General features: G+C 37.5%; 1 protein-coding gene across 20 annotated transcripts in view; it reads left to right on the forward strand.

The window, feature by feature from the left end:
• The window catches only part of LOC139079894 (uncharacterized), a 613,636-nt gene that overhangs the window by 579,034 nt on the left and 8,747 nt on the right, over positions 1-25,855 (forward strand). The window contains exon 4 of one of the 20 annotated variants that reach the window (XM_070597550.1): positions 4,834-5,256. The exons of the other annotated variants lie outside the window; for them this stretch is intronic. Coding sequence (XP_070453651.1) covers positions 4,834-4,937 — 104 coding nt within the window. The 3' untranslated portion in view covers positions 4,938-5,256. Of the gene's footprint in view, positions 1-4,833; positions 5,257-25,855 lie in introns of those variants that run through there. 20 annotated transcript variants of the gene reach the window in all.

Here is a 25,855-nt window from a genome sequence, read left to right on the forward strand (position 1 = left end):
CTGAGTACCTTTGGACTGGTTGCTTAAACTACTTCTTCGTTTCCTCATCTATAAAACAAGGATAATAATAATGCATTTACCTTTCCTAATCTAAACGATTTAATAGGATTCATGCATATGCAAATCAAGATATGTAAAGAACAGTGTCTGGTGTGTGTTAGGTGTTATGTCTCAGCTAATGCCATAAAAAACCTAAGGATTAGTGGATAAGTAAAGGAGAGAATGTTGCTGGGAAGAATTTGTCAGGAAAAGATTAACAGAAGAAGCCTCTAAAGATGATTGACAGCTATATCACTCCTGGTATTTATCCAAAGAACAAAAAACCATTAATTCAAAAAGATATATGCAACCTTATATTCATTGCAACATTATTTGAAACAATCTAAGCACCCATCAATGGATAAATGGATAAAGAAGATGTAGTATATATATGTAATGGAGTACTACTCAGCTGTAAGAAAAAAAAAAATGAAATCTTTCCATTTGTGCCAACATGGATGGACCTTGAGGGCATTGTGCTAAGCAAACTAAGTCAAATGGAAAAAGACAAATACTGTATGATGTCACTCATATGTGGAAGATAAAAACAACAACGAACGAACACATGGACATGGAGAATAGATTGGTAGTTCCCAGAAAGGAAGTGGGGGGTAAAAGGGCACATGCATATGGTGATGGATGGTGTCTAGACTTTGGGTGGTGAATATAATGTAACCTTCACAGAAATTGAAATAGAATGATATACACCTGAAATTTATATAATGTTATAAACCAATGTGACTTCAATAAAAAAATAAATAAAAAATAAAGATGATGGAGAATTGGTGAGAATGAGAATGTGATCTAAAATTATTCTAGGTAATAGAAGTCATTTTTAAGCAAAAAATAGTAATAAAATGCAAAAAACTTAAAACTGATTTTGGAGGCCGGCCCCATGGTGTAGTGGTTAAGTTCAGCACACTCTGCCTTGGCAGCCCAGGTTTGTGCGTTCAGATCCCAGGTGCAGACCTACACCACTTGTCAGCCATGCTTGGCAGTGACCCAAACACACAATAGAGGAAGATTGGCACAGGTGTTAGCTCAGGGCTAATCTTCCTCAAGCAAAAAAAAAAAGGAAGGCAAATCTTCCTCATACACACACACACAAAACCTGATTTTGGTGGCTTGGGTGGATCTTTGTGTGATCAAGACTTTTTACAGTATCATAGTAATGTATATTGCAGCTGGCTGTCATACTCAGAAAATCTAAGGCCCAGATTAATTTTTACTACTCCTATCTTTACAATGGATTTCTACTCTGCCTCCAAACTGCATATTTCTCAATAAATGTAATCGGATATTTTCAATATTTCAGCCACCTGGACAGTATCTAAGTAAACATACTGACTTTGCTTCTAAATATGTCTGTGGTTACTGACGAGTCATTAAGAGACTAGATGATTTTTCTTAAATTTATAGGAATTGGCCCCAAGAACTTCAAGTGAAACGTATTAGATTGAAAGCTCCTTGAGGGCTACTCTTATGTGTTTTTCATTTTAGTGATGCATTCAACAGACACCCCAGAATGTGCTAGGTATTGTACATTTTAATGTAATAGCTGCTGGTGAAAGTGGAGCTAGATGTGGAAAGGGTGTTAGAAGAGTGTAGTTCATGCTGTACTGCTGTCTGGAGTTAGGTCGATAGGTTCTGTATATGTTTTACTACTGTTATCTTTCTTCAATTATTTTCAGTGATTGTGGGATTGGTATATAGAAAACTAAAAGAAAACAGACCTTAATTTGGACCAACCACTGATGATTACACATGTAATTAATGGGGAAGACTGTTTGCTGGTATTTATTTTAGAACCCATCCCATCCCTGCCAAAGAAAATGGCAGCGCTGAAACTTCACATTTTGAAACAGCCAGTTCATTTGGCTGCCATGAACTTGTGGCTGTAATAGATTTATTTGATTTTTTATACTGCATATGTAAGAGTCAAAATTTATACAGGGCAGAGAGTTTTATTTTCATTTGATAATAGCTCTTTGGTTTTGATATAGATTAAATGAAATCCATGGCGTAGACTCTGGGATATGAAATCATATGTCTTAAAATATATTTAATTTGTGTTTCCCCATACTGTTGAGACATTTCAGTAGCCCAATAGATACCACAAGTTAGTCTAATGAAGGCCGTGGGTGACTTCCATGCCATAGTCTATGGAACTCTGACATGTTCATAATTAACCAAAGTCTGGGGATTCAGTTCTAAGTCGGTCTTTTGCCCAAGTATTCAGTTCTTGAATGTGATTAAGAAGCTGAATTTTATTTTTGAGAATTTGGCTTCAGTTCCTAGAAGCCATGCTACTGAAATCATTTGGTTTCTAAGCATTTTTTTATGGAGGGGATAATTTCCATAAAATGGTATGTTTTTTAGAGATATTTCCGCTCAATATTCTGTATAACGCAATTCTTTCTACAGAACATTCTCTTGCCTTTGCATGGCTGATTCTTCTTCGCCTCTCAGATTTCAGCTTAAATATCACTTCCTAAAAGGCTTTTCCTGAAGGATCTTTGTAGCTTCCACCAGAACATTTCCTACCTCAAATTATTTTAAATCATTGTGATAAATTTATCATATATGATACCTAGCATTAACATATTTTTAAATGCCCCCAAAACAAGGAAATTGTCAACTGTTCTTCTTGTTTTTGCTGTGTGTAATTCAGATAATTATTTATCGACATTTTGAAGTTGTTTCCCTTTCCTAACTCTGTGGAATGTTAGAAAAGCTTAATAAAAACAAGCAAATTTGTCCCAATTTTCTTAGCTGAATATACAAGGTCAAAGCAGCCAGCATTTGTTTATATTTAGTTGTATATTAATGTTTACAGGAAGATTTTCAAAAGAACAAATTTTCTTCAAAGCCTCTGATAGTACTTTTTTGTGTGAGGAAGGTTGTCACTGAGCTAACACCTGTGCCAATCTTCCTTTATTTTATGTGGGATGCCACCACAGCATGGCTTGGTGAGCAGTGCAAACTCTGGGCTGCTGAAGCAGAGCACAGGAACTTAACCACTCGGCTACGGGGCTGACCCCTCTGATAGTATTTTTAAGTCCTCTTTTTCTCCTTTCTCTCACCATAAACTCAGTGCAACTATACACCTTCTCTACTCCAGAACTCTGGGGATCTGCTCTTGATTGTCACACAAATCTCTTAAATTCAACAGGTTCAAAACTGAACTCATCTTATACCCTCCAAACGCTGCTCCTAATGACTCCTCCTCTGATATGCCTTATGTTGATTCTTAGTATCATCTTCCACCATCTCTGAGCCAAGATCTAAGAATGGTGCGGAATTCTTCTCTTTCAATCCACCCCTCTCTAAGTCACCATGCATATCTCTATATATTTAGGTATACACAAATACCTATTTATCTGTAATACTTATAAATACCTGTCTGTTTGTAATATCTACCTGTTTATCTATCTACCTATCTATCTATCTATTGTATATTTGTTTATGTACCTATAAGTCTATTTTGCTCTTTAATAAAATTCAAATCAGTTCCTTCCTCTCCATCCCCACCATTTTTGCCATGTCCCGAGTTCAGGTCATTTTTTGGTCTCAGTTACTGAATTCACATTCCTGTGATGCCACCTCCAGTTACTTCTACCAACACAGAGTGATTTTTCGTAAAAGTCTCTCTCTTCTGCCTAAACTCCCTCTATGGCTCCTGAATGACTTCATCTTAGGATGAATTACATCTTAGGATAAGATACACAACTTTTCCTGATGTTGCCCTTGCTACTTTTCAGTTTTATCTTTTCCTTTTCCCCACTTTGAACTTTACACATAAAAATGCAGTACTGCTTGTAATACCAGGATGTACTCTTCTTGCTCTTCTTTTCCACGTCTCCTGAATGTTTGCACATTCATGCTTTCTCTGTGAAACGATCCGTGCTTTACTTGTCCCAGTGAATTACTGCGTGCCCTTCAAAATTCAGCTAAGTTATAGTTTCATCTGAAATGAATTATCAAGCCTTTCATTTCAGGGAACTTCTTCCTGTTCCCATAGTGTTGTGAATATCCCTGCCAGTATTTATTTCTCTGTATTTACTGTTTTTTAAAATTTTTCTGCCTCCTCCACCTGGCTTTGAGCTTGTTTAAGAGAAAGAGTATGTTCTTTATCTAAATCTCTGGTATACAGCATGAGGTCTAGCCCAAGATATATGCTCAACATATGTAGGTGAATGAAAAAAAAAAAAATAGTCATGGAACCAAGAACACTGGCTTCTATTTGAAAAAATTCTGCAACTGGGAAAAGGAGATGTAAAAGTGATTGGTACGCAAAATTTTGCCTCAAGTTCTGCTTTCTGTGTGTTAGGAAATGTTCTCAGAATTTTTTTCTTGTCTGTGAATGCATTCGGTCAGTGCAATTAGCCTAGGAGATGAATGCTATTATTATTCATTTCCATATCAGGAAGTTGAGACACAAAGGAATTTATTTACCTAAGAGCATGCATTTTCTTAGCCTAGATTCCTCAGAAAGCAGAGTCTAAGGCAAAGAGTTATGTGCTAAAATTTTATGAGGGAATGCAAAACCAAGGGAGCAGGAGTTAGAGAAAAGGGACTGAGACCGAGAAGGAGAGAGTCAACATAATGTAGTGTTACTGAGCCGATCAGTACTTGATTTCAAGTGCAAGTGTTCTGGATCTCTCAGGACCATCTTCTGAGAGGCCTTATGATGAATGCATCTCAATACTGTCCATTGTAGGAGAGGAAAAGGGAAGAATTATCCATGGGCTCATGGGTCCTATTGGTCAAATGTTTTTCCCACATTTATTTCAGGATTGGACAAGCACGTTGTCGAAAGGATGCCCTGGCATGGTATGTGTTTTCACCCACAGGAATGCACCAGAGAAGGAGGCACAGGAGGCACTGCAAGGGAATGACTCAAGCTAGAGTTGATTTGCTTCCCTCTGAAGCCTTTTGAAGCCTGTGTATAGATCACTGCTGTAGCAATGGCTTGGATGAAATAGCAGCCAAAGGCCCTGGAGAAGGTATGGCTGAAAGGATCTGCAGAGGGGCATAAGAAAAGCCTGATATTTCCCTCTAATAAATGATAAAACCCTTGTCCAAATGCTAGCAGTCTGACTGCAGATCCTATAGTCAGTGTTGCCCTCCAGCCTGGGCAACAGTGGACCTTGCCCAGTGCTTTGGCAGGACATATGTCACAAAGACACACAAAAAATAAAGTTGTTAAAGAGCATATGGATGCCTCTGTTTCTGGCACAGCACCACCTACAAGCCAAAACATCTTCTCTCTTGACTCTATACTGCTTAGGCCCCAGGAAAATGCTTCTCTACATCTTGCTTGCTGCATCTTTATCCAAAGCCATGACTGAAGTTTGTTGAGCTGCTGACATAGAAGACAGACACTGTTGCAGAGTATGGGGAGGATTGATCAGCTGAAGCACCTAGGCAAGAGGAAAAGACAACGGAACTTGACAAATCCATCTCTCAGATAGCATGACTACAACAAATTGTTACCTAATATAATATAATTTCTCAGCATTCCAAATCCCAGCATGGGGAAACACCATGAAGGAACATATTTGCAATAGTTGTATGAGGAATTTAAGATTATTCTCTACATGGACAGCTGGATTACTATTGAATGTTAGAATAGTGAATAGCCTTATTTTGATAAAATAAGGTTCAGTTGCATTTTTTAAAATTAAAAGTTCAGCCACATCTAAAATCTAGACTTAATTATGTTCATCCAGTATAATTTGTATTCTGCCCATACTTTCAGAAGATAATATTGAATGTTTTAGAGAAGAAATAACTTTCTGAAGCACATATGAGAGAGAATTTGATTATAGTTAACTTTTACATTTGCTTTAATATATACTTCTTGATGAAAATAATTCAACTATTGTGAACTCTGAATATAATTAAACATTATCATTTTAGCTCTTTACATCATTAGATGCCATTAGAACACAACTATGTGAAAATCTTAGTAATAATAGCACAATTCATGATTTTGCTGAAACAAAGGCACAGATAAATTTATGGACTACATATATAATAGTTTATGAATCACATATGTTCATTTTATGCTTATCCAGACATCTTCAGGGGCCGGCCTGGTGGCGCAGTGGTTAAGTGCACATGTTCTGCTTCTCGGCGGCCTCGGGTTCGCTGGTTCGGATCCTGGGTGCGGACATGGCACCGTTTGGCAAAAGCCATGCTGTGGTAGGCATCCCACGTATAAAACAGAGGAAGATGGGCATGGATGTTAGCTTCAGGACAAGTCTTCCTCAGCAAAAAAGAGGAAGACTGGCAGTAGTTAGCTCAGGCCTGATCTGCCTCAAAAAAAAAAAAAAAGATTTATCTTCAGCCAGTCAACAGAATATCCACCCATATGCGTTAATAATTGAATTTAGCGATCTCCGGTATTTGGCTGACTCGGTCATTCAAAAACAATAGATTTAATTATATTTTCTAGATTGTTATTATTCGGTTATATACGATAAAATATTTTACTTAACCGTTGGTTAGTTAGAAATATAACTTTTAAATATTTAGATGTAATGTATGTTTGCTCCTATTTGTACTCTTGCCCCAGACTCCACAAATGTTAGGGGTGGTTTTGCATGTTTATAATAAATGCCTATATTTTGCTTTACCACACTGCAGCCCACACCATTCCAGTACAGTATACACTCAACTCTATTCTACTCCTACACCATACTGCCTCCCTATTGTTTCAGGGATGGGTCCCGTTGAGCAATCCATTCCAGTTAAACGGTTGTTACTAAATTGACAAAACTAAGATGGCATTTTAGCCCAGTTAAACTATTGGCACTGTGTTTAAATGGAATACGTTTAACCATCCATCTCCAAATATGAAAACAACTATAGATGACAAGGACTAAATACTCCAGCCTACAGTACTGTAGTCCATAATGCTTTTAGCTCTTAAGAAAAGTACTATTCAAATATCAGTTGTCTCCTCCGACCCCTCACAGGATTTCACTCAAGTCATCTTAATTGATTGCTCCTCTTGTGAAGGAACCCTGCTTTTCCTCTTCCCTGACTGAAAGAATAACTCAGAGAAATTGCCTGATGCTATAAATTTCGTAAGGCATTTGCTTATTATCTTATTTTTGTATAAGACAAAATACTTTCTGGACTTGTAGAAATTTTACTGTGTAGTGCTAAAAAGAAGGATTGTAGTTTTACTGGTATTTGTATACTCTCTTTTGAATGGATTTCCAATAAGGAGCTTCTGGGGAGGCAGAGGTAATAAAAAATTCATCATTTTTTACCTAAAATGCCATCCCATCTCTACTTTTCCCTGTTGAAGCCACAGACCCTGGTCAGTACTTTTCAAAGAGATACTGTTGTTTTGATACTTAGGTTTTGTTTCTATGTTTTCTCCCCATAATTTCAATTTTGCCATGTTGTACTCAATAAAAATTGGAATATTATAAGATATTCTATTTTTGATCTTCCTGCAAAGGCCAAAGGGGAAGATGTGGCTGCTAAATAACCATCTTGAGAGGGTAACTCTTTTGGTAATAAGCCCATCTGAAACCATAAGGTAATTTAAACATGTTTTGGTTTTTCCTATCAACTATATTTTTATCTCTGATTTCCTCATAGCAATCTCCTGTGATATAAATTTAGATATTTTGTATTTCCATATAGTAGAGATCTTTTTTGTTTTTAATCTTTTATATATAAAAACTAAAACAGGGGCCAGCCCAGTGGCGCAGTGGTTAAGTTCTCACATTGTGCTTTGGTGGCCCAAGTTTCGCCAGTTTGGATCCCGGGTGCAGACCTATGCACTGCTTGTCAAGCCATGCTGTGGCAGGCATCCCACATATAAAGTAGAGGAAGATGGGCACGGATGTTAGCTCAGGGCGCGTCTTCCTCAGCAAAAAGAGGAAGGATTGGCAGCAGATGTTAGCTCAGGGCTAATCTTCCTCAAAAACAAAACTAAACTAAACTAAAACAAAGCCTCCCCATTACTTCTTGGTTCTTGTAAAATAAGATTTGGTTATTCAAAAACTCTATTTTCACTTACAGATTATCAACTTATTGTAGTATATTCAAAGTTAAATTCAGAAATGTGGAATACAGTCTTTTATATATTCTCTGAAGTTTTCTAGCAGAAGTTTGTATAGTTCAGGTCCATTCATATGAGATAGCAAAGCCACTTACAAGTTAAAGTACTTTAAAAATAATTCAAATATTCACTCTTAAGTATCCATGCAAATGAGACAAAAGATTGTCATAATAATTAAATATTTATAAAAAATCCGCTCTGCTTTTTGTGGCGCACAGATGTGTTCTTAGTGATAAATCCCGATGTGGGAGGGAAATGAGGTGCTCAGGCATAACAGCTTTCTCAATGCCAGCAACTCCGCATCTCAGAAGATGTTCTTATGAACTTGACCTGAGCCAAATGGAATCAGCAGGACAGCTGGGAGGTCGCGCACATTGGTGAGGGCAGAGAATCTCTCACCCTTCTGGCTGAGTTAGTTCTACAAATCAAACTTCCTACTACAATTATTTGAGAGTTGAGTAAGAAGTCATGACATCCAGACAACATATTTCCTACAGAATCCTCTTTGGTGCCAGAAGTCTATACAAATTTCCTTCCCCAAGACAGATTGATGCTCGTACTCATGCCAATTTCTGACACGCACTTGACATTCTCGAGCTACAAATAATCAGGCTATTTGGCCTAAAATAAAAACTTTTCAAAGTAAATGAAATAATTTCTTTGGAAAGTTTTAGAGTAGGGAAAGTCTACTCTGTGTGTGTGTATTGTTGTTGCTGCTGCTGCCCTATGCATCTCGTTTCTTTTTAGGTTGTAAAATAACTTAACATCCAGTATTAATATTTATCTTAAATATCTATCATTGCAGTTATCTAAAGTGGCCCCTTTATCTGTGGGGAAAATGACTGCAGATATGTCCTAGAAGTGGATTGTTCTTTGCAAGAACACATATTTTGAGAGCTGGCAACCTCCTGTTAAGGTCAGACAGCTTTTAAAGTCAAGTGGAAGAATTAAATGGCTGTGAAATATTTAGAATGCAAGTTGATGCTTAGAAATTTGCAAATGAAAGTACTTTCAGAAGAAGCCAAAATGTTTTACTGAACTCAAACAAAATAAAATATTTTATCTTTTGGTAGTAAAAGGATAGTCCATGTAAAGTGCAAAACGCTTGAAGTGATATGTTTCTAGGGCCAAAGAACAGATTTATTTATGAGGAGTTTGTAGAATTCGACAATTTACTCTACTGTGATAGATTTTTCATGTGGTGGTTTTCAATGTATAAGTGCAAAGTATTTTCTAATCCAGAGTATATGGAACATCCCAGAATCGCTAGCTACTCCATCAAATAGCATGTGTTCTGGACACATGGAAAAATCCACCAAGTTCTCTCTTCTATACCTCTGTGATTTGGACACAATAAATCTTTCCACTTGTACTGCCCTTTCATCTTTTCTTCAGTCATGGAAACTCCTCATTCAGCAACAGCCAACTCCAGTATCATCATTGTTAGCATTTGGAGCCTATCTTGACTTCTCTAGGCTAAATGAATTCATTTTTCCAAATCAAACATTTATAATTATTTGATTATAGATATTAAGTTCATTTTTTAGTATACTTTATAATTATTAGAAACCCCAAACCTCAATGTCAAACCATGTATTCTGGGACAGGAGAAAGCATTTGTGTTCCTTTCTATATCCCCAAAACTTTTGCAATGCATTTGGGTGTAGTATGTAGTTGAATCACAATTGTTGAGTCATTGCTGTGCCCCTGTACACATTCATTCACTCCACCAATCTATTTCTTTTTCTGTTTCTCTCACTCACCTACTCTTTTCCTTGCTCCCTCTCTAGATTTCCATCCCCAACTTTCACTCATGCTACCACTGGATGCAACTCAGTTCACAAACTCACATTAAGATATCCACTTGGAAGATTTAAAAAAGAATAAGTTACAAAATTCTTTTACCTAGCTTACTTTCTAAGGTTTCAGATAAGACAGTTTTATAAAAAAATGGTGAAAAACCTACTATTTCAGATGATATAATCTAAACCACACACAGACAAATATTATGCAATATGTATTCTAAGAGAAGAAAGGTGGGTAAATCTAAATGTGACACTGAAGGGCTGAATTTACACTCTTTTCCTCCAAAATATCCTGAATGGCATCAATCAGTGCCTGAGACCCTTGGACAACCCATGGACAAGTGGGAACACACCTGTCAATTTGTGTATTAAATTTCTATAAAACCTGATTTCTTTCTTTTTTATTTTAATATAAAATAAATATAAATCAAAGCTCTATTTTATTTGTTATATCACATTGGAGATCATTAGTCTAAAAAGCTTCTCTTTAAATATCTGTATTGTGCTCTGCAAAGGCTATTATAGAGCTATGTTGAAAACATCCTTATACGAAAGTACAAGGAGGTAGAATGGAAGAAAATGCAGAACAAACAGAATTTTTCCCAGTGGTTCTTTTTTTTAAATCTCTTGTGGCTACTAGTTTTTTAAACAGCTTTATTTGAGATATAATTAATCTACCACATAATACACTAATTTAAAGTGTACAATTGAATGATTTTTAGTATATTTACAGAGTCATTCAACCATCATCACAATCAATTTTAGAACATTATCATCATCCCACAAAGAAACCATGTACCCATTAACAGCCAATCCCCATTTCCCCCCAACTCCTGTTCTCCCCTGTCCTAGCCCTAGGCAACCAGTAATCTATGTTCTCTTTCTATATGCCTATTCTGGACATTCCATATAAATGGAATCATAAAATATGTAGTTTTTAATGGGCTTCTTTAAGTTAACGTGTTAATTCATCCATATTATAACATGTATCTGTACTTCGTTCCTTTTTGTAGCCGAATAGTAAGTATTCCATTGTATGGATATACCATGTTATGTATGCATCAGTTGATGGACATTTGGATCCTTTACACTTTTTAGCTATTATAATGCTTCTATGAACATTCATGTACAAGTGTTTGTATGGACACATGTTTTCATTTCTATTGGGCATGTACCTAGGAGTAGAATTATAGGGTCATATGGTCACTATGTTTAACCTTTGGAGGAACTGTCAGACTGCACCATTTTACTTTTTCTACATTTTTTTCCTACCAGCAATATACGAATGTTCCAGTTTCTTCAGATCCTTACCAATATTTGTTATTATTTTCTTTTTGATTACAGTCATCCTAATGGATGTGAAGTGTTATCTCATCTTGGTTTTGATTTGTATTTTCTTGATGGCTAATGGTGTTGAGAATCTTTTCATGTGCTATTTGCCCATTAGTGTATCTTCTTGGAGAAATGCCTATTCAGAATCTTTGCCCATTTTTAATGGGGATATTTGTCTCTTTATCATTGAATTGTAGAAATTCATTAAGTATTATAAATACCAATCTCTTATCAGATATATGATTTGCAAAATTCCTGCTATTCTGTGGGTTGTCATTGCACTTCCTTGATAGTGTCCTTTGAAGTACAAAAGGTATTGTTTTTGATGATATCCAATTTATCAATTTTTTTCTTCTGTTGCTTGTGCTTTTGGTATCATAGTTAAGAAACTGTTGCTTAATCTAAGGTCATAAAGATCTATTTGTAGGTTTTCTTCTAAGAGTTTTATAGTTTTAGCTCTGATAGTTAGGTCTTTGATCCATTTTGAGTTAGTTTTACTATATGGCGTGAGTTCTATTTGTTTTAAAATATTTAGTATCATAAAAAAGTATTTATTTGGTCTTTGTTCCTGGTTCCTGGCACACAGCTTCTAAAAGTCTTAAAATCTCCTGAGTGATTTTTGTATGCTAATAATATGACCAATGAGTGAGGTTCCCTGGATAGCTTCAGGATCAGGGCTGGTTTCCAGAAAGACCAAGGATGATTAGAGTGGGAACATTCAGTCCCACCTCACAGCATCCAGGAAGGGGAGAGAGGCTGGAGAGCAAGTTCAATCACAAATGGTCAATGATTTATTCAGTCATGCCTATGTTATGAAACCACCGCAAATACCTCTAAGTGTTGGGGTTCAGAGAGCTTCTGAGTTAGTGACACAATGATGTTCTTTGGAGGATCATGTGCCTTGAGAGCACATGGAAGTTCCATGCACCCATCCACTCCCCTATACCTTGCATTATGCATCTCTTCCATTTAGCTGTTCATGAGTTGTATTCTTTATAAGAAACTAGGAAACAGAAGTAGAGTGTTTTCCTGAGTTCTGTGAGTTGTTCTAGCATATTATGAAACTTAAGGAGGGGTTTGTGGGAACCCTCAAATTTATAGCTGGTCTGTGAGAAGTACTAGTGGCCCCTGGAGCTTGCGATTGGTATCTGCAGTGGGGGAAGTCTTGTGGGACTAAGCCCTTAACTGGTAGAAACTGTGCTAACTCCAGATAGTAAGTGTCAGAATTGAATTGAATTGTAGGACACTCAGTTGATGTCAGAGAATCAAAGAATCACAGAAGTATAATGTAATATTGTTTTGACTGTTATTAGAAGTTTTCCATCCTTCCTCCTTCTGTCTCTCTCTCTCACTAAAGTAAATTAAGTCCCACAGTAGAAACAGCAATACATAACAAAATCCATTTGCTCTCCTATACTTCCTAGCCCCAACACAATTAAGCGCCAGTGGATCTTTGAGCAGCTCAGGCAGTGAAAAGCCCATCCATGATTCTCCAGTCTCTCTTTCCTGTTGCTGAACTTTAGAAGATCTTTTTTGAGATGTCATACTGTCCATCAGCCCAGTCCCTGAGTGATTATGTGGAGTAGAGGCCTCTGCTGACCTATGTTAGACATATAGCATGAATAATATGTACACTTCTATTATGTTAAACCATAGCTTTTGTTTTGTTTTGTTTGTTTTGGCTCCCATAGAATATCGCAGCCTATCCTAACATAAGTCTTTCTACTAATAACTTTCCATGAGCTCTTCAACTATTAAGAGGTAGCTCAGCTTTCACAGAGTAATTTGATGTAACTCCTTCCCTCTGCTTCCTAAACAGAATGACCTTAAGAGTATAATTTTTAGATTACAAAATGCCTTACATAAGTTTACACAACTTTTCTACCTGATATTGCTGAGTTAAGCAGAGTTGTACCAATATCCAGACTTTATAGATAAGGAAGCTTGGATTTACAATGGTTAAGGAAATTAATCACTGAACATTGCATGCCCATCCAGCAGCAGATTTGTCAACAAATCTTAGTCTATTTCCTCCTGGTTAATACACTTTTGGCAATCCTGGCCTTTCAGGACTCCTAGGGCTTCTCTTTCTAAATTGTTTACTTATAATTTTCTATGTTTCTGAATAAACTGAGTGTTTCATATTGTTGGCTCATTTAAGATATTTCAAACAAATAATATATTCAATCACAGTATCAGTCCGATAGATAATGATTGGATTTTTTTCTCAAGCCTTTTTCAAAGTTTGTATGTGAAGTCTTAGAGAATCAAGTATGATCAGTATGATCATGGGCCATAGGTTGGTTACCATCATTCAACGTAGTTTTTAATATAAATTAAGTATTTCATTTCTTGCAGTGTCCTTGTCTGGATTTGGTATCAGGGTAATATTGGCCCTGTAAAATAAGTTTAGAAGAGTTCTTTCTTCTTTAATTTTTTGGAAGAATTTGAGGAGGATTGGGTTTATTCTTCTTTAAGTGTTTCATAGAATTCACCAGTGAAGCCACCTGGCCCAGCGCTTTTCTTTGTTAGGACGTATTTGATTACTCATTCAGTCTCCTTACTCATTATTGGTCTGTTCGGATTTTCTACTTCTTCAGGACTCGATCTTGGTAGGTTGTATATTTTTAAGAATTTATCTATTCTTTTAAGTAATCTAATTTGTTCACATATAATTATTCATAGTAGTCTTTTATACTTCTTTGTATTTCCATGCTATCAGTTGTAAGGTCTTCTCTCTCATTTCTAATTTTATTTGAGTATTCTCTCTTTTCTTCTTAGTCTAGATAAACATTTGTCAATGTTGTTGGTCTTTTCCGAAAACTTTTAGGGGCCAGCCTGGTGGCTCAGCAGTTAAATTCACACGTTCTGCTTCTGTGGTCTGGGGTTCACCAGTTCGGATCCTGAGTGCAGACCTACGCACCACTTGTCAAGCCATGTTGGGGCAGTCATCCCACATATAAATTAGAGGATTATGGGTACAGATGTTAGCTCAAGGCCAGTTTTCCTCAGCAAAACGAGGAACATTGGCTGCAGATGTTAGCTCAGGGCTAATCTTCCAAAAAAAAAAAAAAACCAACTTTTAGTTTTGTTGATCTTTTCTACCAAGAGGTTTTCCAGCCTCTATTTCATTTATTTTTGCTCTAATCATCATTATTTCCTTCCTTCTGCTAGCTTGGAGCTTATTTGTTGTTTTGCTAGTTTTCTGAGGTGTAAAGTTAAGTTGTTGATTTGAAATCTTTCTTTTATCTGAATGTAGGCATTTATTGCTATAAAATTCCCTCTTAGAACTGCTTTGCTACATCCCATAAATTTTAGTAGGCTGTGTTTCCAAGGAATAAAAGACATCCAAATTGAAAAAGGAGAGGTAAAATTGTCTCTGTTTGCAGATGACACAATCTTATATTTAGAAAACCTTAAAGACTCCACCATAAAACTGTTAAAACTAATAAACCAATTCAGTAAAGTTACAGGATGCAAAATCAACATACAAAAATCAGTTTGCGTTTCTATACACTAACAATGAACTATCCACAAAAGAAATTAAGAAAACAAGCTCATTTACAATAGCATCAGAAACAATATAATACTTAGGAAGAAACCTAACCAAGGAGGTGAAAGATCTGTACACTGAAAACCATAAAACATTGATGAAAGAGATTAAAGAAGACACAAATACATGGAAAGATATTTCATATTCTTGGATTGGAAAAACTAATATGGGCAAAATGACCATACAACTCAAAGCAATTTAGATTCAACGCAATCCCTATCAAAATTCCAACATTTTTCACGGAAACAGAAAGAACAACCCTTAAATTCATATGCAACCAAAAAAGACCCCAGATATCTAAAGCAATCTTGAGCCAGGTGAACAAAGTTGGAGGCATCATGATTCCTGATTTCAAACTATATTACAAAGCTACAGTAATCAAAAACACATGGTACAGGCATAAAAACAGACACACAGATCAATGGAACAAAGTAGAGAGCCCAGAAATAAGCTCATGCATATATGGTCAATAATTTTCAACAAGGATGCCAAGAACACAAAATTATGAAAGAATAGTCTTTTCAGTAAACACTCTGGGAAAACTGGGTATCTGCATACAAAAAGAATGAAATTGAAAGGTTATCTTACACTATACACAAAAATCAACTCAAAATGGATTAAACACTTAACTGTAAGACCTGAAATTGTAAAACTCCTAGAGGAAAGCATTGGGAAAACCTCCTTGACATTGGTCTTGGCAAAGATTTTTTGGAATTGACATCAAAACACAGGCAACAAAAGCAAAAATAAACAAGTGGGATTGCATCAAACTAAAAGCTTCTGCACAGTAAAGAAAATAATCAACAAAATGAAAACACACCCTATAGAACGGGATAAAATATTTTCAAATTGTATATCTGATAGTGGGTTAATATCTAAAATATATAAGCAACTCCTACAACTCAATAGCAAAATAAATAAGGAACCGTGTTAAAAAATTGGCAAAGGATCTGAAAAGACAGTTCTCCAAAGAAGACATATTAATGTCCAAGAGGTATATGAAAAGGTGCTCAATATCACTAATCATCAGGGAAATGCAGATCAAATCACAATGAGATATCACCTCACAACTTTTAGAATGGCAGTTATTCCAAAAAAAAAAAGGATAGAGGGCTGGCCCTGTGGGGTAGTTGTTAAGTTCTGCGCATTCTGCTTCAGCAGCCCAGGTTCGTGTATTTAGATCCTGGGTGCTGACCTACACCACTCATCAGTAATGCTGTGGCAGCAACCCACATGTAAAGTGGAGGAAGACTGGCACAGATGTTAGCTCAGTGATGATTTTCCTCATCCAAAAAAAAAAAAAAAAAAGGAAGTGTTAGCGAGGATATGGGAAAAAGGGAACCCTGATACACTTTTGGTGGGAACGTAAATTGGTACAGTCACTATATAAAATAATATGGAGGTTCCTCAAAACATTAAAAATAGAACTACAATATGATCAAGCAATGCCGCTTCTGGGTATTTATCTGAAAGAATTGAAACCAGGATCTTGAAGGGACATCTGTGCTCCCGTGTTGACTGCAGTGTTACTCACAATAGCAAAGACATGGAAGCAAATTAAATGTTTATTGACAGATGAATGGATAAAGAAAATGTGGTATATATATATTCCATAGAATATAATTGAGCCATAAAAAAGAAGGAAATCCTGCCATTTGTGACAATGTCATACAGAGAAAGACAAATATGTATGATACCACTCATATGTGAAATCTAAAATAGTCAGACTCATAAAAGGGGAGAGTAGAATGGTGGTTGCCAGGAGTTGGGGGGGGGGGGAAATGGGGAGATGATGGTCAAAGGGTACAAAATTTCAGTTATGCAAAATAAATAATTTCTGGAGACCTACTAGATAGCGTAGTGCCCACAGCTAACAGTAGTATATTTTATGCTAAGAGAGTAGATATTATGTTAAGTGTTCTTACCACATGCACAAAAAATAATAATAATAAAGGGGGTGGGAGAAAACCTTGAGAGATGATAGATATGTTTATGGCCTTGGTGGTAGTGATAGTTTCACAGGTAACTACTTATCCCCAAATTCACTGAGTTGTATACTCAAATCTGTACAGAAGTATGTCAATCATACTTCAATAAAGTGATTTAAAAAAATTAACTATGCAATTTCATAAATCTAGTAAACATTACATTATACTGAAACTTTACTACAGCAAGCCTCTTTGGGTATGGTGCCTTAACATCTCCAAGCAACACTGTGATGCAAGTTGTCATGAGAGGGTTCTTTTATAAAGACCACATGACAGCAACATTAGGATGGGTTTGTAGAATAAAGTTATGTATAGAAAGGCATGGCACTATTCCACAAGACGTGGGTTCTTCTTACCCAATATCCACCCAAATGGTGAAGATAACATATAATTAGTTTGAGGTATCCCTTTCTAGAAGGTTGAGTATTCATGGTGTGATTATAAAATATTGTGTCACCACACAGTATTTGAAGGATTAAACTCCTTATAAAACATTTAATATTCAATATTAAAAATATTAAGTCTAATACTTACAGACCTTTTCTTCCTTTCCAAAGAGACAAAGAAGGCTGGCAAGAGGAACAGTAGTTTATATACTTTGCTGTTCTGAGATTTACTCAATACTGAGTTACCATGTGACAACAATAAGTGCTACTCTAGCACAGGGATTGCCGAGCAAGGAGGCCAAGTGGGTTTGACAACTTTCTCACTTAATGGGCTAAACAATGTATTCGTGAGCTTAGCCCTTGAAGATACAAGTGCAACACAGTATGTCCAAAAGCTATATACAGTGAGATGTTAATAGTTTGGGACTCGCTGAATTAAACAATGCTTCTCTACTGAACTGCTCCTCAAAATGTTTCATGTGTGTTTTGAATCTCCCCAAAGAAGATAGAGCCTGAAATGTCTCTAATGTCCTTTGGCAATACAAGGTTATTCTTGTGGAATATCTATGGTGGAACACAATTTGAGAAGTGTAGAGGTATTGAGTATAACTCTGAGCTAGGAATAGGAATGCCTTAGATACTCACAGTTCTGAAACCTGGGCAAGCTGTTTGATTTCTGGACTTCAGTTAATAATCCTATTCCTGCCTGTTTCATGAGGAGGGGTAAGGAGACCAAAAGATCCAGAGGGTTAGGATTTTTCATATCCATCATCATATGCCCGTCACCAAGCATAGTGCTGATATATGGTGCACATTCAATAAAAAATTATTGAACATTTCATAAAACAGCATATTTATATACATACTATGCATACATAACTGGATAATTATAAAGTGCTTGACAAATATAAAATACTAGCTCATAATATTAGAATGACTCATCTTCACTTGAACATAATTTCTAAAGTTTTATCTCTGTCACTATAATTTTGGGTAACTCTTGATTTTTTTTGTTCTTGTGTAAAGATTCTTATAATTAGCCACTCCTAATGACTATTATTAGTGTCAAATATTGCATCAGCAATAATCTTGGAAGGAGAACAGTAGTAGAATATGAAAAAGTATAGGAGGGGCTGGCCCAGTGGCGTAGCAGTTAAGTTCGCGTTCTCTGCTTCGGTGGCCCGGGGTTCGCTGGTTCAGATCCCCAGGGTGGACCTATGCGCTGCTTGTCAAGTCATGCTGTGGCAGGCATCCCATATATAAAGTAGAGGAAGATGGGCACGGATGTTAGCTCAGGGCCAATCTCCTTCAAAAAAAAAAGTATAGGAAATGAATGATAGGAAGAGAATTATATTATATAATGCTGTTAGCGTTGAATCTGGTTAGCTTTTACATGATTTCTGTTTGGATCAAGAATGACTTCAAAACACAGGATGGAACATTTCTGTGGCATACCAGGTTACTGACAGTGACATAACTATTTTAAGGTACTAAGAATAAATTTAGATAGTGACAGTAACAAAGCTTATAGTCAAAAGAGTGTCAGCAAGAGCTGGGATTTCTTCTAACATGGCTTTTCATTGGAACAACTCCATGCTTTTATTACTTCCTTCACTGCTACTCTTCCACTAGCTGCTTAGAATGCACTTACACATTTATTTGCACTGTTAGATTTCTCAATTTTTATTTCAATAATCTTGACTTGTTTCAATTTAAAAAAAGAAAAGAAAAAATTGTGCAAAAATAAGACCTATGAAGCTCTACATTTTGAGCAAAATGTTGGAGCCAGTTGAAGGGTTTTTGTAGAGATTCATCATTTCAACCTGAGTAAAACTGCCTTCCAGATACCATATGTGATGTTCCTGAGAATGTTTGGATTTTAACCAAATCAATGAATATATCTATTAGGAATTCAGGACCAAGTTTGTGAAGGCAGCATGTATTTATCCCAGAAATAAATCTCTGAAAAAGTCATCCATGTGTGCGTTATACCTACAGGGATGTAATTGACTGATGAGTTGTGCAGATACAAACAAACAAAGTGGTTTTGAAAGTGAGAACACAAATTAACATCTGATTTCAAACATACATTTATATTTCTTTTATATTTCATTACTTCAAATCAATTAAAATTCATGACAATGGAAATTGGACATTGTTGAAAAGAGGAAAAATAATATCACATTGTTTTTTCTGGTCCAAGGCTGAAATAGACTTGTGCAACTGTGGGCAAAAAAAAGGGCATTCAGAGACTCTCAACAGGCATGCTTCAACAGGACATCCTACTGTTCTAGAAAATGCCTCAACAGAAAGGTCAGTTTTTAAGAGATCATTCAAAGGAATAAGCCAAACGTAAAAGAAATTTGTCTGGAATCCTAGGTAATCTTATTTTTCTCCTTCTGAGTTGATTCTGTTTCATGTCAGAGACACACTAGACGAGTGGATATGAAGACAGAGAGCGACTCGAGCTTTATTGGCTGATCCATCACAGCCATTCTCAGTAATGTTTCCTCCATGGTCAACACTTCACGTAGAAACCATGATATGAACGTTGCCAGTGAGAGATTTGGAAAATGCGCCACATTGATGATTTACTCCCCCCAACAACTCCTACAAGAGTCCATCAAGATACTGTAAGAGAAGTTTTGAGCAAATTAAGATTCCCCTCTTTGCCTCCCTGTTATCCTATTCAATAGCATCCTGGCATTTTACAAAAAAGCCTTTGATGATAAGTTTTGATTTAGCATTCCAAGTGCAGAAAGTATGTTAGGGAGTTTTAAATAGAAGTCATTTACTCCTAAGTGTTCAGTGTATTCAGAATTTTCTTTGAATATTCCATTGTCTACAAGTGCAGCAGGTAACAAACTAGAACTGTATGCTGATTTTAAAATGTTAAGAAAAACAAAAGATAAATTTTCTCCGTATAGCAATATTGTGCTTCAAAAGAAAATAAATAATTCTGATTCTTGTCCCTGCTATTTCTACCACATCATGCTTCCTAGTACCACAATGATAATTTTTCCATACACTATTATGGATATTGGAAATTTGTCATATGCCTTGCTCTTTTGGTTCATTGAACTATAAGATTTATCTACTGTATTTAATATTCAATGATAAAAACTCCCCACATTGTTCCATGGCTACAGGTCTTCTCTTAGAGTTTGCAGATACAGTCATGTACCGCATAATGACGTTTCGGTCAATGCTGGACAAGATACACCATGGTAGTCCTCTAAGATTAGTACCATACAACCCAGGTGTGTGGTAGGCTATACCATCTAGGTTTGTGATGATGTTCTCATAACCATGAAACTGCCTAATGATGCATTTCTCAGAATGTACCCCCATCATTATGTAACACATGACTGTATGTACATATCTGGAATCTAGATAGCTACATATCTACATATCTAGATTCCAGATCTCTCTACTTTCACCCCCATTCCTTTCTACTCTCATTCAAGAAAGAAAGCTGAGAGAATCCAAAAGTCCATTCTACAAAGGCTAAAATGAGGTGCCACATCATACCAAGACAACTTCAACAAATTTCTAGTCACTCTCACTGGCTATATTCTTTTTTTCACTTCAGTCTAGCCAGCAAACCGCTCTCAAATATTTCAAAAACTTAACTTTCATTGCTTACTCACTTGAAGAACGTGCCCTGGACTGTCATTTCCTACCACATCATGTTCGCATACATCAGACTGACTTCAGCTCTCTACACAAATAATGTAGCCACATGTGTCCCACTCTTCTAGAAAAAACAGCAGTCTTTCTAAAAGGAAAACTTTTCCTCTGCCTTCTCGCTTCATTGGTTATGCTTATTGCCAGTTCTGAGATCTTGCTTTTGCTCCCACCCCCCAACCAGGATGTTTTCCTTTTTGTCCTTTAACTATTTCAATAAAACTGTTATTGGGAGCTGGCCCAGTGGTGCAGTGGTTAAGTTCACGTACTCCACTTCAGTGGCCTGGGGTTCTCTGGTTCGGATCCTGGGCTCAGACCTACACACACTTGTCAAGCCACGCTATGGTGGCATGCCACATAAAATAGAAGAAGATTGGCACAGATGTTAGCTCAGCGACTATCTTCCTCAAGCTAAAAGAGGAAGATTGGCAACAGACGTTAGCTCAGGGCCAATCTTCCTCACACACACACACACACACACGCAACTGTTATTAATGACTCATCTCTTCCATGAAGACTTCTCTGAATATTCCTGGAAACAGGACAAAGCAGCCCTCTCTAATGTGAGGATTTCACATAGAGTGAGTAATGCATAGTTGGTCACTTCATTAATGGCTAAGGTTGTCACGACTTAATTTTCTCTTTCTGTATTTATGGTAAGCTCTTCATGGGACCATGTCCAGCTAATAATGACGTTGTTACTTTTGGTCCCTACTACTGACTACATAATTAGGAGGATCTCCATATGTGTTTTACTTTAGCAAAGATGTGACTTATCTGAGAAGAAAAGTAGAAAGGAAATCTCTCTCTTTCTGCCTCTCTCTCTTAATGAATTGCACAAATATTGGGTCAGGCAGACAAGAGCCACCTATGTAATTTCAGACTAGTTATTGACTGGTTACTGAAATGCTTTAAATCTCAGTTCCCTTGCAGGACATTTGGTCCTGTCCAAAACATCCATCAGACATTTGGTCCCTGCCAAAAAGTTCTTGATATCTAGCCATATTTGGTCCTGTCCAAATGTCTATGGAGACATGGATCCATGCCAAAACATCCTTGATGTTTGCAGGACCATTTGGCCCTATCTAAAATGTCCATAAGATGTTGGATCCATGCCAAAAGGTCCTTGATATTTGGTCCAGTCTAAAACCATTTGGCATGGACCAAATCTGCTCATGGATGTCTTAGACAGGGCCAAACGTCATGGACCTTTTGGCATGAACCAACTCTACTCATGGACGTTTTAGACAGGACCAAATATCAAGGACCTATTGGAATGGACCGAATGTCTTATGAAAATTTTGGACACGACCAGATGTCCGCTAATCCCGATATCTGATTCATGCCTGAGAAAGCTACAGTGGACTATGGCTTAGATCCAACTCATACTTGGAAATCTATAAACTAAGAGAGAGGCTAAATAGGAGATCAAAGGGAGGTGATTTCGTTTGTTGGAACAAGGGATGATGCACGAATCTGGCTGTGGGCCATCTGGAAGACAGTCCTGGTGTAGAATTATCTTATGTCTTCCAACATCTATCTTGGGGCTTCTGGAGGCATGAGAAAATCCTAGGGGAAGGATGTTCAGCTGGTGAGTAGTAGCTGAGGCAGGAGTCAAGGCCCTGGAATAGAAATGTGTCTGTTGGGACCAAAGAATCATGAGAGAGATTGACCAAAGAGAACATTCAAAAAGCCCCTTAAAGCAACCATGAGGACCAGGGTCAGCTTTAATCATGTGTATGACCTTCCACTAAGAGCTGTCAGCTTTAACTATCTGCCAGACCAGAAAGCATAAAGCTACCTAGGTATTACTTCTTGTCGCTCTCTCCAATTTTGATCCTGAAATGCAGCTGAGCACTGGGAGAGATGGTGAGCAGGAAGGGAGAAGGACCAGAGCCTGTGAGTCCTAGCCTGAAACCGGTGCCAGCTGGTGGAGGAGTTAAGTTGCATGTTAAATCAGATTTGGAATTTTCACTATTATACCAGACTAAACATTCTGGTGACAAAATCAAGCCTGTGTTATCAATTTAAAGTAATAGGTGGATCTCCATTTACCTAATAATGAGTGGAAAAGCAGAGGAAGTTGTCTGAGCATTCCCTCCAGGGACAGGAGAAGGTTATACCTTCCCCCACGATCCCATTAAACTTTATTCAGTGATCACAGAACACATGCATCATACTTGTCGACATACTGGTCGCATCTTTATTACACATTCAATTATCGCAATGTTTTACGTAAAGTACTATCCAAATGTTGGAAAGGAGAAAACTAAGGAACACAGAGGTTAAGAGACCTTAGCAAATTAATAAATGATAGCACTAGAATTTAAAGCCAGGTTTGTGGCTCTTAAGGTTTACTCTTTTAATAATTAGACTGATTCCCTCTCCTAAATTAGAAAAAAAATACCATTTATTAAGTACTTCTCTATGCCAGAAATAGTGCTAATGGCCTCACATATATTATCTTAACATTTGGTTTTGTACAAAATACCCATAAGACATTTGGTCCACGCCCAAAAGTCCTTGATATTTGGCCCTCTTCAAAACAATTTGGCATGAATCATATATGCTCATGGATGTTTTGGGGAGGACCAAATGTCATGGACCTTTTGGCACGGACCAGATATCTTATGAACATTCTGGACAGGACCAAATGTCCTGCAAGGAATATCAGTCCTTTGCGTCCCCCTTATGTCCTTATCCTCCCAACCACAAAAGGGAGGGGGGACTCATAGCAAGGGAATTGCTCCCTCTGAAGAGATATCTTCACAAATCTTTCCTTTCTAACCCTCTTTTTAGACTGTTGATCTGACTGATGGGCCCAAGACACATGGAACATGTTCTTATGGCCACCTTTGATATGAATGTAACCCTTCATATTGAGTGAGCAGGCTGCCTCCTGCTCTCTTTGGTATCCTAATATCTACCCTGATATCTGTCATGTTGTACCTCAGTCAAAATTCATGAGGAAGGAAAACTGAGGAGGAATTCTATTATTATTTACAAAGCATAGAGCAGCACCTGGCACCAGGACTGGCTACACAATTTGCTGGGCTAGTGCAAAACAAATATTCAGGTCCTATTGCTCACAAATTATTAAGAATTTCAAGATAATGCTAGCAGAGCATTAAATTACCCATCTAAGTGTGGGGCCCTGTGTGACAGCGCAAGTGACATGCCCGTGAAGTTGGCCCTAGAAAACAGACGGTAGAAATAGTCATTGGTGTTAGTCCTTTGATGCATATCCCACATAATCCCACTTTGCTCAGATGTGCCTGACTGGGCCTAGCAGCACTGAGATCTTCCTGATAATCCATTACCAAAGACCCCGCTGCGGCACATTTGTGCACAGTTCTGAGCTGATTTCATGCTGCAACAAAAACTAGTCCATTTAGATCAGAACAGACTTTCCCAAAATTAACTGGCTACTTCCCTGATAAGGAAACAGGGGCTTATTAACATCCTTTGTAATTTATTTTTCCCATTTCCATTCAGCAGAAGAAAGCAAACATATGTGAAAAGCATATAAAGAACTACCACCTATGCTAGTGGCCTCTTTGTTTTAGCTTTGAAAAAATAACTGAGCAATGAGACAAAAACAGTGTCCTGTAACCAGGAATATTGAGGGTGAGAGTACACTGTGCTATCCATCAAAGTACCTAATGTGTGCCATTATTTCCATTAAAGTATTTTGTATTGGGAGAAAATAAGACATTTCTTAGAAGGGGGTGGTTTGCCTTTCTAAACCAATGGCACAGAATCTCACATCCCGGAGGTAAGGTTCAGCAGGAGCTCATCGAGTCAGCGTGGAGATTCAGACACTGCAGGTATCATCCATCTCCGTGACACATGCAGAGCCTCATTGTGCGGCTGCCAGACACCGTCGGCTGAGACGAGAATGTCACAGAATACAGAAAAGGAAGCCATGCTGTTGGGCTCGTTATTGCTCTTATCTATGAATAGCTCCAGAAAGCAGCTCTGGGGAGCATTATTCTGAGATGAAGAAATGGAGATTTGGTCCACGGCCATCAGAACCGATGCAGGCAGTCAAGGAGTCAAGTGAAGGATGCACAGGGGATGCAGAAACTCTAGGTGTTTCAGTGATGACAGGACTGCGTTTTTTGCAGAGCAATATTTTTGATAGAGACGCTGAGTCAGATTAGCTGCCTCCAGAGACTGATGGTATTCCAACCTCTCCCATTTCTCAAATTCTAAACCAAAAAGACAAAGAGTGCCCAATAAGAAAGATATCACTCAGTCATCATTGGAAAAGGCAATTAAAATGGCAGTGCGCATTTCGAGGGGGGCGGAGTACAGAGCAAGAAAGACTCGTTACAGTTCATGTCTAAGGCTTCCTCGCTGATTGAAAAAGAAAGCAAGGAGAAAAATATAATAGGTCATTTGGAACAGGCAGAACGCACAAGGACAAAAGGCTTTGCACAGATAAACATAGCAAAAAAGGAATGTATGGTCATTTGAGGTTCGATGGCCAATCTCAAATGAGGAGCATTTGGGGCTAGGTCAAACCTGTATCTTATCACACCTCACTGCCATATATGAGGATTATATGGTTTACTGCTATGTTTTGGGATATGTGATTTGACCTGTGACATCTAAATCTGCATATTGATTCTTCTTAAAAGGCTCTCATACTATGTAAGGATCCACACCTCCCCCTGCCCAGCCCACCCCTCTTTTATTTTAAACAGGACTTCTTTTAAGAAAGAGGTCAGTTAGTGCAAAATCTGTCAGAAGGCATCTCAACCTGTCCTCCAGTCTCCAGCCAGGAACTCCCTGGAAGGAGGCCATGCAACTCTCATTATTTGTTAGGCCATGGCCTATTTTTCCAGGCTGTTGTATAAGACAAATCCATTGCCTCATTCCTCATAGCCTCTCTCTACAAAGGAAAAAAGCAGACAGATCTTCCCAAACTCAGACAGAATATTGTGCACAGCCAAGTGGGCTGAAAAAGCATGCTG

The sequence above is a fragment of the Equus przewalskii genome, chromosome 27, assembly GCF_037783145.1.
Source record: "Equus przewalskii isolate Varuska chromosome 27, EquPr2, whole genome shotgun sequence".
NCBI classification, from domain to species: domain Eukaryota; kingdom Metazoa; phylum Chordata; class Mammalia; order Perissodactyla; family Equidae; genus Equus; species Equus przewalskii.